Genomic DNA, 25360 nt, shown 5'->3' with positions numbered 1-25360 from the left:
TGTACCTAATGCAATACAAAGTGCTTCCCATAATAAAAAATAAGATAAACACAAGTAAAATACAACACAGAATAAAACAACAGATATGTCCAGTCAGAGTCAAAATTGAAGGAAACACTAGAGAGTCAACCCAGATGCAATCACACATCCGTTTATTGTGCGCATCATATCACCAATGCAACAGTTGCATGCTGGGAGATGAGTACAAAAGTGTGTTGTGCATGCTGGGAGATGAGTACAAAAGTGTGTTTCTGTACAGCTGTATGCTGGGAAATGAGTACAGAAGTGAGTTTTTGTACAGCTGCATAATGGGAGATGAGTACAGAAGCGTTTCTGTACAGCTGCATGCTGGGAGATGAGTGCAGAAGTGTGTTTCTGTACAGCTGCAGGCTGGGAGATGAGTGCAGAAGCGTGTTTCTGTACAGCTGCATGCTGGGAGATGAGTGCAGAAGCGTGTTTTTGTCATGCTGCCCCTGGGGGAGGCTTTAGCTGCCTGTTCAAAGCCCCTCACAGGACCTGTGGGATAGATGATCTCAATTGGAAGTGACACACCTGCACATACAGCATTGTGGGTAATACCAGCCCTTCCCTCCCTCCGCACACACACGTCAGTCCCTGTTTCTGTCTCTGCACCTGGATCCTGCTCCATTCAGAACCATATCCAATGAGTGTTCCCAGCAAACCACCCCCTCAATGCACAAAACAATTTCTCATTAAATGAACCCAGCCTAATATACAGTGTGTTTGCATGTCAAATTCAAATGTTTTAGCACATGTCAAAATTTAAAAGTTGGAGTGAATGCCACATAGTAACATGTCCAGTGTTAATTCAGCTCTAACAGAGGGCATATGAGTCCAATAGGGACTTATGTAAAGAGTTGATTTAACACTGAATATTTTGCTGTGTAGGCCAAGTGTTAAATGTCAAATGTCTATTGCGAAAATGGAAATAGTAGTATGCACAAGGCGTTCTTTTTGCCATGTGAATCTTATGCGCGTTACATGTTGGAAACAATTTGTTGCAATTTAGATGTACGTGAGGAACTGGATGGTAGGATGAAATATTAAATTATTTATAAAAAAAGTTTTATAAAACACATGATCATGCCGCCCGCATCACTCCTCCTCCAGTGTCAGGTAAATTTTTGAAAATTCAAGCACAGTGTATACGGCGACAAAATATGCTGTGGAAGAATTGAGCAACAGGGTATTTCTCTGATGGAGACAATGCGCTGAGGAATCGGTATGCAAATTCAGCGCTCTAGCGCCAGTTATTCCTCAGCGAAAAGAATAAAATAATTGTCTCTCCAGGTCGCGCTGTATTTGTGCTGGATTATTTAGCTGCTGTTTTACAGAATGCCCCACAATGGGTCGCGCAGAGCGCAATCAAGCCAGCGCCTCAAACCTCAAAGGGACAGAGAAATGTGTAATGTATGCGTGCGCGTGTATGTGTGCTTACGTGTGCGTGTTCGTGCGTGTGTGTGTGTCATACAGGAGATCATGCTGCCTTCCTGTAAAACAGTGACCAGGTCATTTTACCATATCCAAAACTCTGAATCCAAATGTACAAAGAACGACAGTGTTTTATAGCATCAGCATCACCAAACACAACAGGGCCGCATTATTCAGGGCCCGTCCGTTCCGGCGAACAGCACCCGGCTCCACAGTCAGGTTTTTACTGCTCTTTCTGAGCGCGTGGAAATCAATGACACGATAGAAAATTAAAGAGCGGATTTGCGCAAACACCAAACATTTGAAAACCCCCAGGAACTGCGGACGTCAGAGGGGTCCCACGATTCCACGAGACCTGCCATGACTCTGGAATGACTCATTAGGCGCGTAACGCAGGGGAAACATGGATTAATGAAACTGAATCAGCTTCCATTCACCAAGAGTGAATAAGTAGTCCACCCGTCTTAAGCCAGAACTTAATTGAATTAAAAATACCAGTGGAATGAAATGGACATTAACATGGATCAGTGTTGATTTAGCACTGAGCCATAACTGTACATGCTTTTGGATTTTCCTCGCCTCCTGGCGGCATGCATTCGCTGAAACGGTTTTGTTTCAAACACATTTTCAACAAAAAAGGAATTACATATTTATAGAATCAATATCATACGGATGTGATAAAGAATTTGTTGTATGCTTGCATGCAAAGTAGGCTACAGCCTATATTAGCTCTTGTATAGCTATGGGTGGTGAACCAACTGAGAGTATTAGCCAACATCAGAATTTAAATTCAGCGACTATTGAATTTTCGAAATTTAACGTGGGCAATACTTACAAACAATTCAACAATAACATCATTGAATATAAACAATAACGAATTCCAAAAACTGTTAATATATCTGGCAATATAAGTGCAAATTGATTTGTGTCAGAAAAACCAGTACCCATTTGCTGATTTAGTTATTTTCGGTCCGCTCAATGTCAGACAATTAATATGTGGACCCTGGTACAGTACGACCTTTCCATTTTATTTTCAGTTTATTCAGTCTGCAATATCCTGTCATTTGACCGAAGTTAGTCTTCAAAAATGTTCAATATTGTTCTAAAGCACTCACAACGGAAATAGCCTATAACGCAAATTATTATGGTACAATAATCGAGTATTCTAAGCGGACCAATTACCGAAACAGACGTTTACCTGTGGATGGGAAACCGTTATGCCAGGAGTGTAATAAAGAACTGGAGAGCCAATGCGTTGATTGGTCAGTTCTGTGTATGACACGTTTCTTTTATTTTTATAAGAAGAATCATTTCAATCAAGTTCAGATCAGACGCCGAAGAGGTGGCAGTGTGAGGTCTTTAGTCTCATTCTAATGAAAACTACTAATAACCGCTATTTCCAAAACGCATTTTTCGCGTAGCACCCAGCAACTCCTGAAATCGTGATGGGAATTACACTTTCGCAACTTTTTCTGATTTGCTTTGTTCTTTCTTTCGCCGGGTGGCCAGCAATTACAGGTAGGATTTAGACTGATTTCCGTTTCTTAGTTTTATTGATACATTGAGCTGTTTATTATTTATCGCACAACCAAGAATTCAGTTTATTAACATCCTCCGACGCATATCCAAATGATAAAATTAAAATAAAATAAAAAATGAATTCATGCAAAACATTTGTATAATAATTTACTAGCGCCTTGACTGACTTATGTGTGCATAATGAAATACATAGATGTGATATTTTTATTTTTGTGTAGTCGTTTTAGTTGCTTTACATTAATGTGGAATAACAGCTGATGTATTGCCTAACTAATTGTGTTTTTAATTTAAGAGAATGTATTCAGATATCGTTTTAAATATTATTTCGGCGGCTGTCATTCGATGCGTCATTTGGCGTTTTATTGAAAGCAGTCTCTGGGTTTCAAAGTGACAAGTGTAAACGTTTTGATTCTGTGAATGGTGTGTTTTTTTTTATCTTATCTGTTTTTAACATCGAAACATAATGCTATATTGAAAATAATAGACCAGGAGTGTTCATGTTTTGCATGTTTGCCTCCAATGATCACTAAACGTACTTCTCTATTACAGTTTCAGGCCTACCTTACAGGCTGGCGGGCTGCTCGGATAAAGTTCCTTTCAGAAAGGTAGCCTACAATATGCGATCAGATGGAATCGTAGCCTGTCTGTGGTTTAATATTGAGCGGGTATCTTCTAATTCACGGTTAAGCATGTGCTACACTCTGTGCTAATTTGGAATGTTTTTTTAAGCAATAAAATGTTTTTTTTATTTTTTATGTAAAAAAAGAAAGCAAAAATATAACAATAATAGCAAAAATATCAAAAATATACATAGCAGAAAGAGCAAAAACACTAGCAGCAGTACCAAAGCCTGTAAAGATGGGGAATATTGACAATAGGAATGAGAGTATTAAATATTATAAATATAAAGTGTAATTATAAATACAAAGTCTATAGGGCCGATGAATATGTACATTAAATTGTGGTAATGAACTTCACTTATAATAATAATAATAATAAAAATAATATAAAAATTTTATTTGTATATTAACTTTCCAAGGTTGCTTAACAAGACTAAAATACTAGGAACAGAATGTACAGAAAGTAAAACACATTCATCGGACAGTAATGCAGTAGAGAGTACAGAGTAAAGTATAAAGAAAAAAACAAAAACATTTTTATCAAAGCAGCAGTGGAAGCCTTGGCTGAGTTACACTGAAGAGGTGAGTCTTAAGCAAGGATTTAAAAATTTAAACAGTCTCTACTTCCCTGATGGTTTTTGGAAGAGTGTTCCACAGAGAGGAGGCAGTTACAGTGAGAGCTCTGTCTCCAAACGTACGTAGGTGGGTCTTACGGATGGGGAGTAGAGTGCCTGTATTAGAGGAGTGGAGGGTGAGAGGGGGAGTGTACACAGCAGGTGAGTGAGGTAGGGAGGGGCCAGGATGGTGAGTAGAGTGCCTGTATTAGAGGAGTGGAGGGTGAGAGGGGGAGTGTACACAGCAGGTGAGTGAGGTAGGGAGGGGCCAGGATGGGGAGTAGAGTGCCTGTATTAGGGGAGTGGAGGGTGCAGGGGGAGTGTACACAGCAGATGAGTGAGGTAAGGAGGGGCCAGGATGCTGAGTAGAGTGCCAGTATTAGAGGAGTGGAGGGTGCAGGGGGAGTGTACACTGCTGGCAGGTGAGTGAGGTAGGGAGGGGCCAGGATGATGAGTAGTGTGCCAGTATTAGGGGAGTGGAGGGTGCAGGGGGAGTGTACACAGCAGGTGAGTGAGGTAGGGAGGGGCCAGGACGATGAGTAGTGTGCCAGTATTAGGGGAGTGGAGGGTGCAGGGGGAGTGTACGCAGCAGGTGAGTGAGGTAGGGAGGGGGCAGGTCACTCAGAGCTTTGTAGGTGACCAAAGGAACTGTAAAATTGATATGTGCCTTCATGGGTAGCCAGTATAGGTTTTTATAGTGGGTGCAACTTTTGCTCAATAATAATAACAACAACAACAGCAATCAAGACCATGCCAATAATAATAACAACAACAACAGCAATCAAGACCATGCCTTCGAATGATCTCACTAAGAGAAAGCATATAGATGAGTAAAAGCAGTGGTCCCAGCACTAAGCCCTGGGGCACACTCAGGGTGACAGGGGCCAGGGGTGATTTGAAGGCACCTAGTTTAGCAAGGACTGGTCTATCAGTCAAGTGAAACTGGAACCATTCCAGGATGGAACCAGAGATGGAGAGGGAATGCTGCCAAAAGTCCAGCAACAGTGAGCAGCTGACTCTGTCAAACGCCACACTGAGGTCTAAAAGAACCAGCACTGGTAGCTAAGAGCAGGTCATTAAGGACCCTCACCATGGCTGTGTCTGTGCCGTGCTTAATGTGGAAGGCATAATCTGGAGTGGTTTATATGAGCTATTTGTCTCCATGGGTGTTTGTACTTGAGAAGCCACTACATGTTCCAGTACTTTGGCTGGGATGGCAAATTTGAAATTAGCCTGTAATTCCTCAAAGAGTCAGGATCAAGGCCCCCTTTTTTCAGAAGCAGGGAGATGGAAGCGATTTTCAGGTCAGTAGGATAGGATAATGAACTGTTAATAGTACTGACAATAGAAGGGCAGCTTGCAGGGAGGCAGCCTTTAAGTGGTGGGCATGGGGTGCAGAGAACAGGAGGTGGCCGCAGCCGCTAATGAGTTTGAAGAGTTGGCCTGTGTCTGCTGAGTCGAGATGCTGAAATGTTGGAGAGAAAGCTTTCCAGTGCAGGATCCAGGGGGGAGCTATGGGTGAGCTTAGTGACTGGATCCGCAGTTAGGACTAAGGCAGTCCAGAGAGAGATGCAAGTTGATGGCAGTGATTTTAGACTGGAAGACATTTTGGAACAGAGTTCAGGGGTGTGGAGAAAAGCAGATTTCACAGGCACTAGGGTGAAATAAGGGCTGCGTCGGAATAGTCAAAAAAATTACGTCCTGTCTTTTCATAACCACTTTTCCTTGGCCTCGATGGAAAACGTCATGAGGTTAAGGAAAGATGTGAAGGAGAATTCAAAGGGACTTAGGAAAAGACAACCGCGGTGCTAAGAGAATCCGACTGCACTTACACTAGGCTACGTAATTATGCGACGGCGGATGTTATTGACGTGAGACTGCCGTGGTAAAACTACAATGTTCCGAAAATGGACTACTAAAAGTGCACCTTAGATACTTCGCCCCGTGCGTTTCATGCAGGCTGTATAAACATGGACAACCCGGTGAAAAATATTACTTAATTACCAAGGTTACAATTGAAATAAAAAAAGGAATATAGGCTACCAGTCACAAAAGTGAAACGAAATGGTTGTCACATTGAGAATGGTTGCTCACACTCACCCTCCTGTCCACTCATATTTATAGACATGAATCCCAATTAGTATGATTGTATGAAAATAATTCATTAAATTTAATGCAAGATAGGCATAACATGTTAGGCCTACAAATATACTATTGTACATATCGTCATTCATAAGTTTCAAACATGTTGAATTAAAAACATAATCTGGCTAAAAATGTCTCATACCCCTTTTTCTTTAAAGACAGATTTCTGTGTTACGGTTAATATGCTGATTATAATATGATTATAAGCCTATACATATAATAGCCTAAGAACCACACAACTCAGTCATGTTGATCGTTTGTTTTCGTGAACGGCCGAATGGTGCTTCGCTTTAAATGTTGCTGCCGTTAGGAATTGTGGGACGGCATTATCTCCTTTCCTTTCGTAAAGGACGGTCCAGTGTACCCTATGCTAAAGGAGATAAGATAGGAAGCATTGAAGCACCTTTTCTTAGCATTTAGACAATTCAAACAGCTCTTATCATGGCTGCCACTTAGATACTTCCGGGTCATTTCACTCAGTTAGGAACTTTCCTAAGCAAAAAAGACTATTCGGACGCAGCCAAGGTCTTAGGATTTCACCTCTACCCATAATTCCCCGTCATACCCATCAGTGCGAAATAGAACAGTTTTGGAGAGAATGACTTCAGTGCAGACTGTCTTGTTATCATAGGTGTTCGGCTCACAGAAAATCCTGTGTGGATTGACCTGGGAAGATCACAGTAAGGTAAGCCTATGCATTGTATGCTATTTTTTTCAAACAGGCTGCTTCAAGATAGGGTGCAGTTCATGTTTAAACAACATCTATTCTGTTTACATTGCAGGACCAAATTCAAGATGTGTACAAAAGAGTGAGTGGCGGTATTCATTTATTTTGAGATATTTTAAAGATATTTAGATATTTACAAATCACTATTACTTCACTGGAATGTAAATGTGCTCTCTCCCCTCTGTCTCTCTCTCAGTTCTTGTTTCATTACTCCAAATCCCAGGACTCGCATCACTCAGTAAATAGTGAGGTAAGCAGGAATCTCAGCTCAGTGACAGTTCCTCTGTGAGTGGCCGTGTACTGTCACAGACTCTATATACCCACCAGCTGCTCAGTTCATTGCCACCGTTGCAAGTTCTCTATCTGTACCGTTGAAGGATAAACATTCCAATTGTATGCTTCCAATGAGCGTTCCTGAAGGGGAATGGCCAATTATACAATATCATGGCAATGAACGTTCTATTCTGTAATATATATTGGAAGTGTTTACCAACTGGAACCTCCAGTGATTAAGAAACAGTGGACAGAAGGAGCAGAAGCTGGGTGTCTGGTTAGTCTAGAGAATCTCTGATAGCATTACATAGAGATAAGTGATGACTGAGTAATTTGCACGTTCGAGGAAGGTTGTGGGTTTGGCTGCCAGGCTGTGATGGAGATGACACAATGCGTTTCCCACCCAGAAGATATATGACCTGAAAGACTGCATTGAAAACACAGCTGCAGGAAATCATATACCTGTTAGAGGGTATATAATTAGGTGAAGCTCGATTGCACTAAAATGATGCAAAAGTGAGATATGCTTGGTGCTGTGCAAAGCACTCCCTCTCCAAAACTGAGGAAATCGCTGTGGATTATGGTTAGCGCCATGCTAATGTTAATAATGTGTAAATCACAGTGGTTTAGGGTTAGCGCCATGCTAACATTAATACTGTGTAAATCACTGTGGTTTAGGGTTAGCGCCATGCTAACATTAATACTGTGTAAATCACTGTGGATTAGGGTTAGCGCCATGCTAACATTAATGCTGTGTAATTCACTGTGGATTAGGGTTAGCGCCATGCTAACATTAATAATTGTGTAAATCACTATGGATTAGGGTTAGCGCCATGCTAACATTAATACTGTGTAAATAACAGTGGTTTACGGTTAGCGCCATCCTAACGTTGATACTGTGCAAATCACTGTGGATTAGGGTTAGCGCCATGCTAACATTAATAGTGTGTAAATCACTATGGATTAGGGTTAGCGCCATGATAACGTTGATACTGTGTAAATCACTGTGGATTAGGGTTAGCGCCATGCTAACATTAATAATGTGTAAATCAGTATGGATTAGGGTTAGTCCCATGCTAACATTAATACTGTGTGCAGCTCTTCTCTCTAACTTGTGCTTTGTCCTCTTTAGTCTCAGTCAGCACATCCTCTGCTGCGCCTGTCTCCCAAACTGAGGAGGAAGAAGCAGTTCATCCTAATGGTGCGATGCATACATTTTCATGTCTTTCTGTAGCCTTGATTATTGTTGTTGCAGCAGGGTAATAGTGTGCATTCTCTCTTAAAGGGAAGATAGGGACTGTAGGTGGTTCCTCCTTCCCCACACTGGGCACGGGTACAGCCACAATTTTGTTTCTGAGATTGGTTTGGCTCATCCAAATAGGCTTTACATTTTAGCTGTCACTGTCTCCAGTTGAAGCCCTGCATACACAGCACATTCAGTGAGAATGGGAGCATGCAAAGAACATGCAAAGCACACACACTATATAACCAGGAATATCTGGACACCCCTTGGTCTGGGGCTGTTTTTCATGGTTTGGGCAAGGCCCCTTACTTCCAGTGAAGGCAAATCTTAGTGTTACACAATACAATCATATTCCAGATGATTCTGTGCTTCCCCAGCAGTTTGGAGAAGGCCCTTTCCTGTTTCAGAATGATAATGCCCATAGGCACACAGCAAGGTCCATATAGAAATGGTTTTGTCAAGTGGAAGATATTAACTGCCCTGCACAGAGCCCTAACCTCAACCCCAACCAATACCTTTGGGGTCAATTGGAAAGCCAACTGCGAGCCAGGCCCAATTTTCCAATCAGTGCCTGACCTCACGAATGCTCTTCTGGCTGAATGGAAGCAAATCCCTGCAGCAATGCTCCAACATCTAGTATAAAGCCTTCCCAGAAGAGTGGAAGTTGTTATAGCAAAAAAAGGGACCAACTCCATATTAATAACCATAATTTTGGATGAGATGTTGGATGTCCACATACTTTTGGCCATATAGTGTACCAGCCAGGCCTGACAAGCTGCCCTCTACTGGCTTTTTTTAAACACAAAATTTATACGTTACTTATTACATTGTGCATACATACTGTGCAATGTCCAAATGTGTGCATACTGACTGCATACGCTGCAAATATAGAAAACACAATGATATGCAGAAAACATGTAATGGAATTTTATGATACTGAATTATTAGCAGACATTTGTGGTATCTCCTTAGATGAGAAGTTAATTCAGAGGAGACCCTGGGCAGAGTAAGGGTTTCACAGAGTGGGTTCAGACCACTGTGAGAAAGCCTGAAAGAACAGCAGAAACACAAGACTCTCTCCACTAAATCCCCTCTGTCACCCCCCCCCCCCCCCCCCCCACGCTCTTCCTCTCTCTCCCTCTGCCCCCCCTCTCTCTAGCAGCCCAGCATCCTCTCAGACGAGCAATGAACAGCAGCTGCCAGGACAGCAGCTGATCCCCCCCCCATCCCCTCTACTTCAGAAGACTTTGGACATGTTATCAGTTATTGTATTATTAAATGTTGTACTTTTTGAAACAAAATGCATCAAATGAAAATAAATGTCTAAAAAGTGATTACAAAATTGATAGCCGTGCAGCATGTGTGTGTTTGTGAAGTGCCCCCCGCCTCTGCCGCCGCCCCCCCATCTCTGTGGAGCTGCAGGGGTGAGGTTTGCTGAAAATAATAATGTGATAAAATAAATGACACTGTGGCAGAGGTCAGAGTTGTCCAAAGCTCTTTATGAAACTTAAATCAAAGGGGAAATGGTTTAAAAAAATTTTTTTTTTAAAGGTACAGTGAACACTACATACTGTACATTTCGCCTGTAAAAATGTTTGATTTCCTGCATTTTTTATGAGATGTAGAGCATGCGTTTCATTCTCCAGCGAGCACATACCAGAGGGGCAGACAGACAGCAAGGTCCTGAACAACCCCCAAATCACCCCCGCAAGAGGTCATGAGGGCAGGACTAAAGCAAAATGTTTCCATGACAAAAAAAGAAAGGGGAAAAATAAATAAATATGAGGGAAATGATCCAGCTGATTTTAAAATGGCCCTCGCAAATGCAAGACTGGAGTGATGATTGAAAATGGAGGGAAACAGGTGGAACTCTCAGTCACTGATCTGAATGAACCTATATCAAAATATATCAGCCCACAATTAAACTTATTGGTTTAAAAAGCAAAGCAAGTAACAGCTCCACCCATTTTTTCAGGAGGTAGGATATAAAATCCTGGCCAATAAACCTTGAGTGAGAGAGAATCCTGGTCAATGGATAGGAGACTTATGTTATGTGACCTGTCATTGAAACTCCTCTCCAATTAGGGAAAAGCATGTCGTTTTATTTCATTCACATATGCACACTCACAATCGCTCTCTCTCTGACATGCACACACACACTCACTTGCACGCTCTCGCACACACACACACTCACACACGCACACGCGTGCTCCTGATCGGTCTAGCGGAGTGGGGCTAATCGTCGCTGTCAGACTCGTCGCTGTGGTTTTTGGCGGGGGCGGAGCAGCGGATGGAGGTCAGCAGCTGGTCCTGGATCTGCTTCCTGGGGTTCTCCTCCAGATCGGTCTTCACAGCGCCGGACTCCGACAGCCTCCACTCCAGCTCTGTGTACACAGGGAGGGGGCGTTATCCACACGCTAAGGAGGGGGGTGATCCACACCCAAAACGCACGTGATCTGCAGGGATGGCTTCATATGGAAAACTGCACAAACACAAACATACAAAACGCTTCTTACCGTCAACTTTCAAATTCATGCCTCCGAAGACCAGCGGCCCAATGAACTGGGCCTTCATCTCGCCCTCGAAGTACACAAACACAGTGGGCAGGTTCTTGTCCGGGTAGTTGGGGATGCAGGTGGTGGAGATGGACTTGAGGAATTTGGTTTGAGGAAACTTGCGGGCCAGTTCAGTGAGGTGCTGGTTTATCAGGGTGCAGAGAGGGATGCTGAGAAAGCAGAAATTACAAAAAACATATTCATTAATAAATATAATTTATAACTTAATAAATATTTTTAAAAATATTTTTTAAACATAATTCACTCATATTCTATGTTCAATATCATTCTTGAACTGTTTGAGGTTTTAGGTTAAACTCCAGGCCCAGGTTTTTGGTTAAACTCCAGGCCTGGGTTTTTGGTTAAACTCCAGGCCCAGGTTTTAGGTTAAACTCCAGGCCCAGGTTTTTGGTTAAACGCCAGGTCCAAGTTTTTGGTTAAACTCCAGGTCCAGGTTTTTGGTTAAATGCCAGGCCCAGGTTTTAGGTTAAACTCCAGGCCCAGGTTTTAGGTTAAACTCCAGGCCCAGGTTTTAGGTTAAACTCCAGGCCCAGGTTTCAGGTTAAACTCCAGGCCCAGGTTTTAGGTTAAACTCCAGGCTCAGACTGTTGGCTAAATAATGACAGGTGGTTGAGTGGGAACAGTTGCACGTCACTGCTGAGATATTCCAGAACATGTGAAGACGTCTGTGGTTGGCCTCTCAGCAAACAGGCATCATAAATAATTTTCTCCCCTTGTGGCAAACTGGAAAACTAGGACGGTACCACACTTCAAGGACTGGACTCCATGTACAAAAGACCCCAATCTAAACTGAAACCATTCAGACATTCTAGGACTGTGGTTCTTTTCCTCGACTACATAGCAACCATCACGTACTGACAGTGACCGAGATACACGAGACATTCTGAGACAAAGACCATTTGAATATAATGCAAAGAGAAGTAAACACACGGAAAACAAACCTTACTCACCAATGTTATTCAGCTCTAACCCTGGAGGATGTTACAATAATGATCCTCCTGACCCTTTCATTTTAACCCTGATTTGATATTTTTCTGCCAGTTTTTAATGCCCAGTTGTGTCCATAGACCCATCTCTTCACTGCATTGTCACTCCATGCTCATCCAGCCAGAGGAGTCCATTTAATGCACAGTTGGAATAGACTGCAGGCTCCACAACTGAGCAGCAGAGATAATCTTCTGCAATGAGGCAATCCCACTAACTAACCCCAAGCCTAACTCTAACCGCACTAACACCCCCAGCTCCCTGCGTGACACCCCAGGATTTTGGCTGCAGGATGAGTCACTCAATGTCCAAACGCTCAGTAAACACTCACAGTCCAAATGCTCACTAAACGCTCACAGCCCAAACGCTCACTAAACGCTCACAGCTCAAATGCTCACTAAACGTTCACAGCCCAAGACTCTCACTGACAGGGCTAAAATTGAAGGAGACATTTTTCGGCAGATAGACCCCATGTACAGTGCCAGGAGGCGCGGAAATCCTCACCCCTGTTTGTAGAGATGCAGCACCACCCAAATGCCCGGGCCAGCCTTGTTCACTTCCTTCACGTAATCCTGACCTGACATCTCCACAACCTCCCCAAAAACATTTTTTATCTGATTGGCTTTCCATTCTGCCAGTCTTTTCTGCCTGAGAAACAAAAAAGAAATGATTACAACCAGTTTCACATTCAAAATCAAAATCACCATGCGCTTTTACAGTCCCGGCTCACCTAGATTGGGTAGACCGAAGGACAGTTGGGCGGAATCATGCTCTGGAACCTCTACACACAGTAACTTCATCATCATAAGAACCAAAAGGGCAATTATGTTAAATTACAAGACAGGGGTGGTTTAGCAAAGATAGCAGAGTCTAAGGAGTTTAGTTACAGCTGCTTACATCATTACAGTCAGTGGAATAATAGCATACATATGATACAGCTTAAATATACCTGCATTACTGAAATACAGTATATATCATCCAGTTGAAGGAACTGAGGTTCCCACCCACTCCCATTCAACAAGCTCGAGGTTAGCATTATTTTTGGCTCAGCATCAGTCCTCCTGCAGAGACCAGCTGGCCAGCATAAAGGACGTGGGGCCCAGACCTGTACATCTCGATCGCCATCTCATCTTCTTCACTGAACTCATCCTCATTCTCCTTCAGCTCTTCTAGTGTCATGTCTTCATAGGTTTTCACTGAGGACAGCATTCAGACAAAGGTCACAGCAGAAAAAAAGAGAAAAATGTTTACACGCATCTCAAACAAAGACACATTTCAAAAGTTTTAAAGACAACATGGATACGCGTAACGTGGGACAAAAGGACAGTGACTGACTGAACAAGTTATTGCATCCATTCACGGTACAAGTCATTGATACTTGTGACACAAATCGGCAGTGCTGCCCAATATTTATACCTTAATTATTGCGTATTTTAGGATAAACACTTGGATGGGTCATTTACACTAAAATCCGTTACATGTTTGTTGCCTACTGCGCTGAAGGGGAAAAAAACGAACTTACCTACTGACTGCTGCATGACCTGTTGTTCTTCTTCCTCGTCCTCCTTCGGTGTTTCCTTGGGGGGAAGAATCCCCTTTTTCCGGAGAATATCATTCCACTCCGTGTCTGCGTTTGGATCCTAAGCAAATGTATCGAAAAACCTTTCACTTGAAAAAAGTTAGCAGTTTTTTGTCATTAGCTAACGTGCAAGCCTAGAGGTCAGCTCACCTAAAAGTTTACTAACACTAGCAACTAGCTACGTGATTAACTTTACTTATCAAGTTAAAACAGCTATCTAGTAATTCGCTAATAGTAAATCAGCTATGACTGAAATTATTTTAGCTGTTTAAACCATGTAGCTAGATGACAAAGGCAACCAGTAGACAGAAATGCTAGTTGTCCCAATAAAATATTAGACTAAATTACCTTTATAACTACATGAATGCAGACTAACTTCGCACTATAAGACTAACCGTTATTTATCTATTTGGCAATCTATCTAGTTTGCTACATGACATCATATATAAAAATGGGTATATGGGCCACATTTTTATTTAGATATACTAGTTAGTTGGACATACAGAAAACATAAGCATCAAGTATGCAAAATATAATTCAAACACCGAAAATATTTTTTTTGTCACAAACCTGCATTTTGTCCGGTTGTCTAAAGCCGTTCTTTAAATCACGTTTCTTTCCACCCAGAAACGAGGAAGTATTGGTACAGCACTTGAAATTGTTCCGACAGAAAAAAAGATGAAAATATAAATCTAGTTCAGATTTATAGCAAAAATATTGCACAATTTCTTTCAATAATAACCTCAAAAAGAGAACAGTAAGTTGTATTTATCTGAGTAATACATTTGCTAAACGTGCTCACGTTCTGCGTAAATTACTTTAATTTTGCCGAGAGAAACTGAGAAACTGGGACTATAAACGCCGTTGCACCAATATCCGGTTTGGTTCTTCGCCATGCCCATATAAGGTCATAGAACGCTGCATTCCATTTCCAGCAGTGAGGGAAAAGCAAACAACAGCTGTACATAGACGTCAGTCACTACAGACCTATCACTCCAAAGACAAAGAACACGTACAAACGAGACATTAACCAGGCTGCGCGTAGATTTTAACTCTCATTTACTGACCTTTTGAAAAAAAGCTCTTTCCACTTTCAATCAATGTTTTCAGTCCTAAATATATTAATTTATTCGACATTCCATTAAATATTACATTAATTTGGAATCTCATGCATACTGACAAGCTATCCGCATTAAATATTCCGTGCTGTCCAGGTGTGGCACTATAGGCTATCATATAAGCTGCAAAAAATAACATTTATGAATGGTCCATTGTGATTCACTCATAGCAATATACATTAACCAGTTGATACTTTCGCCAAATTTGAGGCCAATGTTATTATCTTTAAAACGTTTTGCTGTTTGCCATGCTGAATATACATTGTTCTAACAAAACAATGTTAGAGAACTGCCTTAATAAAACCTTTGTAATTTTAATTTACACCAGAAGAAAAGAACTGAATAAAGAGATGGGACTTCAGACTGATGTTGATACAGCTATCTGGGGAATACCAGCTCCTTGAAAAGTTTGCAAACTTTGTCTGTGTGTAGCCTCATTTAGATTGTAAACAGGTTGCAGAGTAAAGAAAAAGTAATTGTGTCATATTTACAATCTATATATAGGTTAGGAAATAAAAATCATGAGGCATTGTAAAAAGGTCAGCGCGTGATATAGTACATTCAGGCCAGTGTGTGATGTATTGCTATGTGTAATATGAACTTTTTTCAGTGTTGGAGAAAAGGTACGCTCTGATTTAGGTTAAGTTAAAGAAGACTGGATTTGACAAATTGTGTATTCCAGTTAGAGATGGTGATTAAATCATGGTGGAGGATACATAGTTCTTTAACTTGCAAACAGTTTGTTGCTTATAATCACTATTTTGTGTACACAGCCAAGATGAGGAACGAGAGATTGCTTGATTACTAAAATAGGGCATTCAGGCCTTTTTGGCTTGTGTTTTTCCTGTAGAAAATACTCCACACTGTGTCAAGCCTGGTCTTGAACAGAGCCTCCACCTCCACTAGGAGCTATTCCAAGCATTCTTAGCTCAATCTGTGGGGAGCAAAAATCCTTCCTATGAGATCAGCTTTACACCTGTGCTTCATTTTTATACCAGAGTTGCTGACAGAATTCAACCTACAATAGCCTCTCTGATGCACTTTATAAATCTTTAGAAATGTAAAAACAAATGAAATCGTTCCTTAGACAATCTTTAAAATCACTTTATTAATTTGTTTTAGTTCTAAATTACTAATATAGCTCACATTTTGACATAGTATGTATTAACAATAAGATACAATCTTCTTCATAACAACAACAACAACAACAACAATAATAACAATAATAATAATAATATGCATACTATTGCACACGTTGATATTGAATCATTGAAATGTGTGTGAGCAATCCAGGCAGTAAAATCAGTAGAGTAATCTAACACTTCTGCTACCTACTGTGATTCAGCTTATGAATTGGTTTCAGACAGTCAGACATAACTAAAATGGCAGTGCTATGCATGTCTCGTATGTATTCAGATCCTGGTGTTCTATTTGCATGCTATTCGTTATTTTGGGGGATTTAACATCAGGCAAAACAGCCTCCCAAAAAATCCAAGACAGTCGCCAATCACAAAGAGCCTTTGAAATCAAACTTCCTCCATATTCGCCGGAACTGTGGGAAGGAAGGAAAGCTCGGGTAAAATGCGGAAATCAGACGCTTGCTGTACACATTTTCACTGGCGAGTGTGACAGAAAAAATGACTCAGTTGTGTTTGGTACCACGAAGCTGCTGAAATCGACCATGGACGAACCGGAATATAATCTTTCTCGCGAATATTACTGATAGCAAAACCGCCAGATACAGGAGACTGGCGTGCACCTGAAACATAAGTGCAGCAAAACACGGGTTCATAGTTTTTATTCTTCTCCCTCCGAGAATGTGGTTAAATCCCGAAGAAGTGTTGCTGAAAAACGCACTAAATTTATGGGTGACCGAGAAATCCAACGCATATTTCCTGTTGCAGCGTCGGAGGGGACACGGAGATTCCGGGGGCAAAATAACAGGTATGCCCAGCACGCCAGGGGCGCGTCGCGTGCGACCCCTCGAGCTCCCGACTGTGGGGCTTCCTACAGTGCGCGCTCCATATTGGTCTGCGGTGATAAGCGGCATTTTGAGCTGGCTCAGGCAATTGCACAGAATTAGCTGGCGAACAAAGGTGACCGCCCACTTTTTAAGTTATTAATCTATCATTATGCTTTGTATTCACTAACAAAGAAACTCCGTCTGTTGTTGTGTTTGTTTGTCTAATCACATAGGACCATTTGAACATACACTCTGGCTGAAAGTGTATTAATTATGGGCTATACTTATATACACTGACATAATGAACTAAAAGTGTGCAAAAAACATATTTTACTATGGGGAAATGTGAATAATATTAAATAAATATGCATGTTTTACGAACCTTCGTGACCTCCTCAGAATGCCTGCCCATTAGATTTTATAATAAATCATTGGGAATGTGGTGTAAAGATCAGTGACTTTTGAGTATGGGCTGTTTAGATCACAAGTATCGGCAAGATGACTCGATTGACAAAATATTACAGCACATCAGCCATAATATGACATCTTGGTTGAGGATCTGGACGTGTCACCAGATGGTTGAATGTCTGATTCACAGGTGGCAGCTGCTGACACTGCATCTATACTTAGAGCAATAGAGTTAATGTATTTTTTTAAATTAAAATAAATAAATAAATAAAACACCCTGCTGAATTAATGTTTAACATGCTCTCAGATGACTTGAGCATAGTAAATCATTTATCCCTTTAATAATATGTGAATTGTGGGCCTGCTTTAGAGGAAGAAAGGAAAGACATTATAAATGAGACAAATTTGAGCATTTTTGTTGTGGTTACAGTGTGTGCTTGTTATTTCCCAAGTCAGTTCTTGGGTTAAAGGTCAAACCAGAGCCCAGCAGTGGTTTTTGGTGGCATTGAACAGGACAAAGAAAGATAGTGTTTGCCTCTTAGTCTACTCCCTCACTGCCTGGCACTATGGACTTTTATTCTAAATGTCTGGGACTTAAAAAAAAAATGGGTACACTAACTATGACTTGTGTTTAGTTTACAGCATGACTGTGCATTTTCTCTGAAGCAGATGCAGACTCCTTGTTCTTCATTTGGTAGAATGAGCTGTTTCCTCTTCCTTACAGCATGTCCTCTGGAAAGAGACAGCGCTGGGGCAGGACGGCAGTTTCACCTTCAGCTGTGTATCAGACTAAAATGTTTGCAGTTTTCATGTTGTGGAGCCTAGATTATTCTGGAAAGCACACCAGACCATTGTGTGAAAAGGTGTGTGTTATCAGTGCTTTGTTCGACCTGACTGGTGAGCACGTGGCAGTCAGCGATGGCTTAGCTGGGCTCTAGAGCAGGCAGTGATCAGCAATGGATTAGCTGGGCTCTTGAGCAGGCAGTGATCAGCGATGGATTAGCTGGGCTCTAGAGCAGGCAGTGATCAGCGGTGGATTAGCTGGGCTCTAGAGCAGGCAGTGATCAGCGATGGATTAGCTGGGCTCTAGAGCAGGCAGTGATCAGCGATGGCTTAGCTGGGCTCTAGAGCAGGCAGTGATCAGCGATGGATTAGCTGGGCTCTTGAGCAGGCAGTGATCCAGAAACCGCTTATTTGTCAGACTGTAATTTACACTCTGTCTGCAAACAGTGTTTAGGAGGAGTGAGGGAAAGAGATAGAAGAGCAAACTCAGACGGTAATATCCCATAATCCTCCAGAATCTTTCTCTCTGAGTAAAACAGCCATTTCTTTTCTGTGTGTATCCTTTTTACTTTGATATTTGCTGTGTTTGTACTTAGGTGTGTCGTTGCTTCAAAGGTACAGCCAGAGTCATACTCACAGCCTAATAAAACTTGTACCTGGGTGAAGCAACCTGTGGGGCGAGCACAGTCCGCACTGACACGGCCTGGAGTCCATCAGCTCAATGATTTAACCCAAAATCTCGCTTTGTGAAGACAGGAGACAAAGATCCCATTTTGTGTGGAAGCGCTGTCTGTCCTGATAAATGTACCCCTGTGGGGTCTCTGTGTACCCCTGTGGGGTCACTGTGTAGGCTCGCTGTGTACCCCTGTAGGATCTCTGTGTAGGCTCGTATTTACAGTCTCACTTCACATCCATTTTCACATCCAGAGATGTACCGTCTAAAGCCCTCAGAAATGTTATTGCGGAAAGTTTCTCTGAACGTGGCTGTTATCCAATATGAAGTGTTCTCTTGGGACCAAGGGGTTGGAGTTTTCTGTCTTTGAGATGGTTTGTGATTACACCCCCACCCCCCACACACACACACAGTGTAACGACTCATTATGAGAACAGATGCTCTGCTACCATGGTAGTTCCTCTAAATGTAACATTAGGGTTTAGAGCTGGGTATTCCCCAATGATGGCAGTAATCCAAAACAGACGTATTCTTTTGATGATAAATGTTGATTGCAAATTATTTTAATTTACCAAGCCTACCCTCAACAGGCATACACACCAGTGATGTGACATCACAGCTTTGTTGCAGAAATGTTCAGAGAATGTTTTACATGAGCAGGGCCAAAAGCTTGAGAGGATTTCTGTGCGGAACAAAACAGCTGTCTTATAGGACCTTGTGGTGTTGTTACTTTTGATTTCAGTTCTTCTTCTGTCGGTCAGTAGGCCTGGTTTACATGAAATGATGCAGATACTGTGTTAGGAAAAGCACTTATGGGAACGAGTCCATCGTGGCATACGCCAGATGGAGTGTATTTATTTGCCATCTTGTGCACGAATGTATTAGAAAATCAGAATGTCATGATTAGCTCTGTTGGAATCCAAATGTGAAAGACGTTGTGTTTTGTGTTTAGCGGTTTGCTAAGTGCCTGTAACTCTGCGCGTTGATGGAGAGTAGATGATTTACATGCCTGTCTGACCCGTTTTAATATGGGAAGTTTTAAAGAAAAAAAAAAAGCATTTCTACCGCAGAGCGGTAATTAATCCTTAAATAGAGACTAGGGAGGTCGGCGTTGGAGCTGTCATTACGAGCTGAAAGAGCGTGATTCTGATTAGATCGTTTGGGGTGGAGGAGCGGGACTCCCCGGCCGCACCGTCTGTCTGCACGCACAGCCAGGCGCCGGTATCTGTGGCTCTAGGCGGGGTTTGAATCCAGTTTGGGTCCAGGCTGGGTTTGGGTCCAGTTTGGGTCCAGGTGGGGTTTGAATCAATTTTGGGTCCAGGCTGGGTTTGAGTCCAGTTTGGGTCCAGGCTGGGTTTGAATCCAGTTTGGGTCCAGGCTGGGTTTGGGTCCAGTTTGGGTCCAGGCGGGGTTTGAATCCATTTTGGGTCCAGGCTGGGTTTGAGTCCAGTTTGGGTCCAGGCTGGGCTTGAATCCAGTTTGGGTCCAGGCTGGGTTTGGGTCCAGTATGGGTCCAGGCTGGGTTTGAATCCAGTTTGGGTCCAGGCTGGGTTTGGGTCCAGTTTGGGTCCAGGCTGGGTTTGAATCCAGTTTGGGTCCAGGCTGGGTTTGAATCCAGTTTGGGTCCAGGCTCAGCTCTCCTGCGGCCATCGGTAGGTTACGCGGGATTGGGCAACGCAGCAAGCATTTTTTTTTATTTTTTATTGATGTATTACCTTGGAATGGGATTGGACTTGCATTTATAACCATGCGTATGATAAGCCTCCTGTTTATGTTAGATCACACCAATTCGGTCCAACTAAGTTTCCCTGATAAGGAACATTTTCTTTTTGAGAGGACTGATGACAGAATGTGCCTCAGTGTGCAGTCATGTTCAGTTTCGGGCTTTGGGGTCCTAACATTAACAAACAAAAGAACTCAGAACTGAGAATGGTAGAGGTTTAGTTTAAATACTGTGTCTCACATACAGTGAGCAGCATAATTCATTGGACAGTAACACATTTTTTGCTATTTTGCTTCCGTACTCTAGCACTTTGAGTTTGAAAGGATACAATGACAATGAGGTTGAAGTGCCGACTGTCAGCTTTAATTTGAGGGTATTTTCATACATATCGGATGAACCGTTTGGAAATTATAGAATAGAACCTTTTGTACATAGTCCCCCCCATTTTTGGGCATCAAAATATATTGGACAGTTTAACATAATGTAGAATAAAGTAATCATTTTTAATATTTGGTTGCATATCCTTTGCATGCAATGATTGCTTGTAGTCTGCGACGCATAGACATCACCAGACGCTGGGTATCTTCCCTGGTGATGCTCTGCCAGGCCTGTACTGCAGCCATCTTCAGTTCCTGCTTGTTTCGGGGACTTTTTGCCTTCAGTCTCTTCTTCAGCATGTAAAATGCATGTTCAATTGGATTCAGCTCCAGTGATTGACTCGGCCAGTCAAGGATTTTTCAATTTTTGGCCGTCAAAAACCCCTTCGTTGCTCTAGCAGTATGTTTCGGGTCATTGTCTTGTTGCATGATGAAGTGCCGTCCAATGAGTTTGGAGGCATTTGGTTTTATCTGAGCAGATAAAATATTTCTATAGACTTCAGAATTCATTGTTCTACTTCTGTCTGCAGTCACATCATCAATGAAGACAAGTGAGCCTGTTCCACTGGCAGCCATACAGGCCCAAACCATAACACCCCCTCCACCATGTATCACGGATGAGTTGGTATGCTTTGGATCATGGGCATTTCCTATTTTTCTCTATACTTTCCTCTTTCCATAACTCTGGTACATGTTAATCTTTGTCTCATCTGTCCACAAGACTTTGTTCCAGAACTCTTGGGGCTCTTTTAGGTGCTTTTTAGCAAACTGTAATCTCGCCTTTCTGTTCATCAGGCTTATCAGTGGTTTGCATCTTGTAGTGTACCCTCTGTAGTCCTGCTGGTGTAGTCTTCTACGTGTGGTAGACTTCGACACATCTACACCTGCATCCAGGAGAGTGTTTTTGATCTGTTGGGCTGTTGTCAGGGGGGTTTTCTTCACCATAGAGAGTATTCTCCGGTCATCCACTACAGTGGTCTTCCTCGGTCTACCGGGTTGAGTTCACCAGTTGTTTTCTTCTTGTTAATGATGAACCAAATTGTTGACTTGGGCATGCCCAGGGTTTTTGCAATGTTCCTGATTGATTGATTTTCATTTCTGAGCTTTATGACGGCCAGCTTAATTTGCATCGACACTGCTGTCTTCCTCATGTTGTCACACCCCAACAACAATCTCCGGTATGGATGAAAATACCCTCAAATTAAAGCTGACAGTCTGCACTTCAACCTCATTGTCATTGTATCCTTTCAAACACAAAGTGCTAGAGTACAGAACCAAAATAACAAAAAATGTGTCACTGTCCAATGAATTATGGTGCTCACTGTACCTCAAAAGAGTTGGTTTTCTCAGGAGAAGCTGAGTCAACAAACACCAAATGCCTTGTGAAGTTGATGCATTAGTTTGCTTATTGTGGATGTACTGTAGTCTGTGTACATATAATGTAGCTCATAGTGCTCTCTCTCCCTCTCTCCCTCTCTCTCTCCCTCTCTCTCTCTCCCCCACCCCCCCCCCCCCCCTCGCAGGGCTGCTGGTGGGGGCGCTGGACACAGTGCTGGACTCTAACGCGCGTGTGACTCCATTCCGTATCCTATTGCAAGTCCCGGGGTCACAGGTCAGCTGGGTCATCGCTAGCGGTAAGACCGCCGCCATCTCCCCCCGTTAACACCACCCGTCTCCCCCTGCTAACACCACCCGTCTCCCCCCGCTAACACCACCCGTCTCCCCCTGCTAACACCACCCGTCTCCCCCCGTTAACACCACCCGTCTCCCCCTGCTAACACCACCCGTCTCCCCCCGTTAACACTACCTGTCTACCCCGTTAACACCACCCGTCTCCCCCCGTTAACACCACCCGTCTCCCCCCGTTAACACCACCCGTCTCCCCCTGCTAACACCACCCGTCTCCCCCCGTTAACACTACCTGTCTACCCCGTTAACACCACCCGTCTCCCCCCGTTAACACCACCCGTCTCCCCCCGTTAACACCACCCGTCTCCCCCTGCTAACACCACCCGTCTCCCCCCGTTAACACTACCTGTCTACCCCGTTAACACCACCCGTCTCCCCCCGTTAACACCACCCGTCTCCCCCTGCTAACACCACCCGTCTCCCCCCGTTAACACTACCTGTCTACCCCGTTAACACCACCCGTCTCCCCCCGTTAACACTACCTGTCTACCCCGTTAACACCACCCGTCTCCCCCCGTTAACACCACCCGTCTCCCCCTGCTAACACCACCCGTCTCCCCCCGCTAACACCACCCGTCTCCCCCGCTAACACCACCCGTCTCCCCCGTTAACACCACCACTCAGTCTGTTATCAAACCCCACATTCCTGCAGTCTATTATCAAACCCCACACTCCTGCAGTCTATTATCAAACCCCACACTCCTGCAGTCTGTTATCAAACCCCACACTCCTGCAGTCTGTTATCAAACCCCACGCTCCTGCAGTCTGTTATCAAACCCCACACTCCTGCAGTGTATTATCAAACCCCACACTCCTGCAGTCTATTATCGAACCCCACACTCCTGCAGTCTGTTATCAAACCCCACACTCCTGCAGTCTATTATCAAACCCCACACTCCTGCAGTCTGTTATCAAACCCCACACTCATGCAGTCTGTTATCAAACCCCACACTCCTGCAGTCTGTTATCAAACCCCACACTCCTGCAGTCTGTTATCAAACCCCACACTCCTGCAGTCTATTATCAAACCCCACACTCCTGCAGTCTATTATCAAACCCCACACTCCTGCAGTCTGTTATCAAACCCCACACTCCTGCAGTCTATTATCAAACCCCACACTCCTGCAGTCCGTTATCAAACCCCACACTCCTGCAGTCTGTTATCAAACCCCACACTCCTGCAGTCTGTTATCAAACCCCACACTCCTGCAGTCTGTGATCAAACCCCACACTCCTGCCAAACCACTCAGCCCACATCCGCAGGTCGTTTTACTACTTCCTTCTTTTGAAGGTCTCTTCTCTCAGTCACTTCTGCTGCAGGTTGATAACACACCTCTTTAAATCGCATCTTCTGAACTCCTCTAACATCAATAGTGGCTACTAGCCCCACCTATGCTACATTAAAACATATGTCCTCAGACCCATTTGCTATGATACCTAGCTCTATGTAGGCTTTTGCATGTATGAGTTCTAAGTATTTTACATGTTAAGGGCAAGTATGAGCTGTGAGCCAAATGACAAGGCATCTGCTCTTTCTTGCCTAAACATTTTGCAGCACTTATATAAGCTGCTCTGGAAAGACTGTCTGCTAAATGCCTCCGTGTTCCCTAAATGTAAAATAACCTGTTTTTATTCCCTGTTTTACATTTCCCAAATTTTTGGAAAGCCTAATTGGTATTTGTTTGCCCTTCTCATTGCTTGCAGTATTTTCCATCAGTTTTGTAGAGTGCACTGAAATATGAGTAAATGGTAATGGTAAATGGACTGCATTTATATAGCGCTTTTATCCAAAGCACTTTACAATTGATGCCTCTCATTCGCCAGAGCAGTTAGGGGTTAGGTGTCTTGCTCAAGGACACTTCGACATGCCCAGGGCGGGGTTTGAACCGGCAACCCTCCGACTGCCAGACAATCGGTCTTACCTCCTGAGCTATGTCGCCCCTTTAGAGTGAGTAGAGTGTACTCTTCAGGGAAGTAGGGTGTACTCTCCTATGAAATTGAATATTGTCTGCAGGGAAGTAGAGTGTACTCTCCAGTGAAGTAGGGATGTGTGCACTAGCCGCTGCTTCTGTTCCCTCTGCTGTGTGGTCTCTGTGCTGGGGGGGTGCGCTGCCTGCTTGACCACTGTTTCTTGTTGAGTAGGGACCGCGGTGGAGGAAGTGAACCAGCACTGGGATTGGCTCGTACAGAACCTCCTCCACTCCCTTTCCGTGTTCGAGAACAAGGATGATGTCACCAGCTTCGTCAAAGGGAAAGTGAAGGTGCGGTTGTGTGGGTGATACCACAATGTCACAGAGGGTGGTGTGTGATGTCACAGAGAGTGCTGGTTTCTGGTTTGGGTTCCTGCTGCAGGCACCTGTGCTGTGTGAGTTACGGTGAAGCCACACGCGTAGCTGCGCCCCCACAATCGGCTGCTTGTGTGCGTGTCGCCTATTTTTGACAGACAGTTGTGTTCGTTAAATGTTGACCGGGTTTAATGTCATGTTTCATATTCATTGTCCTGTCAGAATACAAATCATTTTTGCAGTAACCTAGATCTGAAAGATGTTAGCCAGCTGCCTAGCTAGGCTGTCTAATGTCTAGCTAGTGAGTAACAACCAACAACAAAAATATTGTCTGGCTAATTAGCCAGCTAATGCCTTCGAAGTTATATATGGTTAGCTAGCTAGGTGGCTGGTAGAAACGAACAACTAGCAACTAATACATTCGATAGAAAATGACTAGACATTAGACAGCTTAACTAGGCAGCTTAACATTTTTCAGAGTTAGGTTACTGCAAAAATGATTTTTATTCAGCCTGGACAGTGATGACTAATAGTAACGCGATAACTACATAGCAGAGCCACCGACAATTTCAGAGACTTTTCTCCACGC

General features: G+C 43.2%; 3 protein-coding genes across 5 annotated transcripts in view; 2 read left to right on the top strand and 1 right to left on the bottom strand.

Moving 5' to 3' along the window:
- The first annotated feature begins 2801 nt into the window (after window positions 1-2801).
- nms (neuromedin S) lies at window positions 2802-10054 on the top strand. Of its 2 annotated transcripts, none has more exons than XM_035411733.1 (7): window positions 2802-2970; window positions 3541-3596; window positions 7002-7055; window positions 7153-7179; window positions 7294-7347; window positions 8503-8571; window positions 9776-10054. In XM_035411733.1, the coding sequence occupies exons 1-7, from the start codon at window positions 2898-2900 to the stop codon at window positions 9800-9802; spliced, it is 360 nt and encodes a 119-aa protein (XP_035267624.1). In that variant the 5' UTR covers window positions 2802-2897; the 3' UTR covers window positions 9803-10054. The 2 variants fall into 2 exon arrangements, with proteins under 2 accessions (XP_035267624.1, XP_035267623.1); XM_035411732.1 differs by having other exon boundaries at window positions 9773-10054.
- Window positions 10055-10091: 37 nt separating this feature from the next.
- On the bottom strand, window positions 10092-14574 carry pdcl3 (phosducin-like 3). Its single transcript, XM_035411730.1, has 6 exons — window positions 14323-14574; window positions 13696-13813; window positions 13279-13369; window positions 12678-12821; window positions 11130-11338; window positions 10092-10997 (listed from the first exon to the last, which is right to left on the bottom strand). The coding sequence occupies exons 1-6, from the start codon at window positions 14326-14328 to the stop codon at window positions 10849-10851; spliced, it is 717 nt and encodes a 238-aa protein (XP_035267621.1). The 5' UTR covers window positions 14329-14574; the 3' UTR covers window positions 10092-10848.
- Window positions 14575-16249: 1675 nt separating this feature from the next.
- Window positions 16250-25360, top strand: part of LOC118222268 (TBC1 domain family member 8) — a 34729-nt gene continuing 25618 nt past the window's right edge. The window contains exons 1-3 of one of the 2 annotated variants that reach the window (XM_035407717.1): window positions 16250-16814; window positions 22321-22431; window positions 24629-24747. In XM_035407717.1, coding sequence (XP_035263608.1) covers window positions 16688-16814; window positions 22321-22431; window positions 24629-24747 — 357 coding nt within the window. In that variant the 5' untranslated portion in view covers window positions 16250-16687. The remainder of the gene's footprint in view (window positions 16815-22320; window positions 22432-24628; window positions 24748-25360) is intronic. The other variant, XM_035407716.1, reaches the window with a different exon arrangement.

Source organism: Anguilla anguilla, chromosome 3 (genome assembly GCF_013347855.1).
Source record: "Anguilla anguilla isolate fAngAng1 chromosome 3, fAngAng1.pri, whole genome shotgun sequence".
Classification (NCBI taxonomy): domain Eukaryota; kingdom Metazoa; phylum Chordata; class Actinopteri; order Anguilliformes; family Anguillidae; genus Anguilla; species Anguilla anguilla.
Note: the sequence above shows the minus strand (reverse complement) of the source record. Positions and strands in the feature narration are given on the sequence as shown.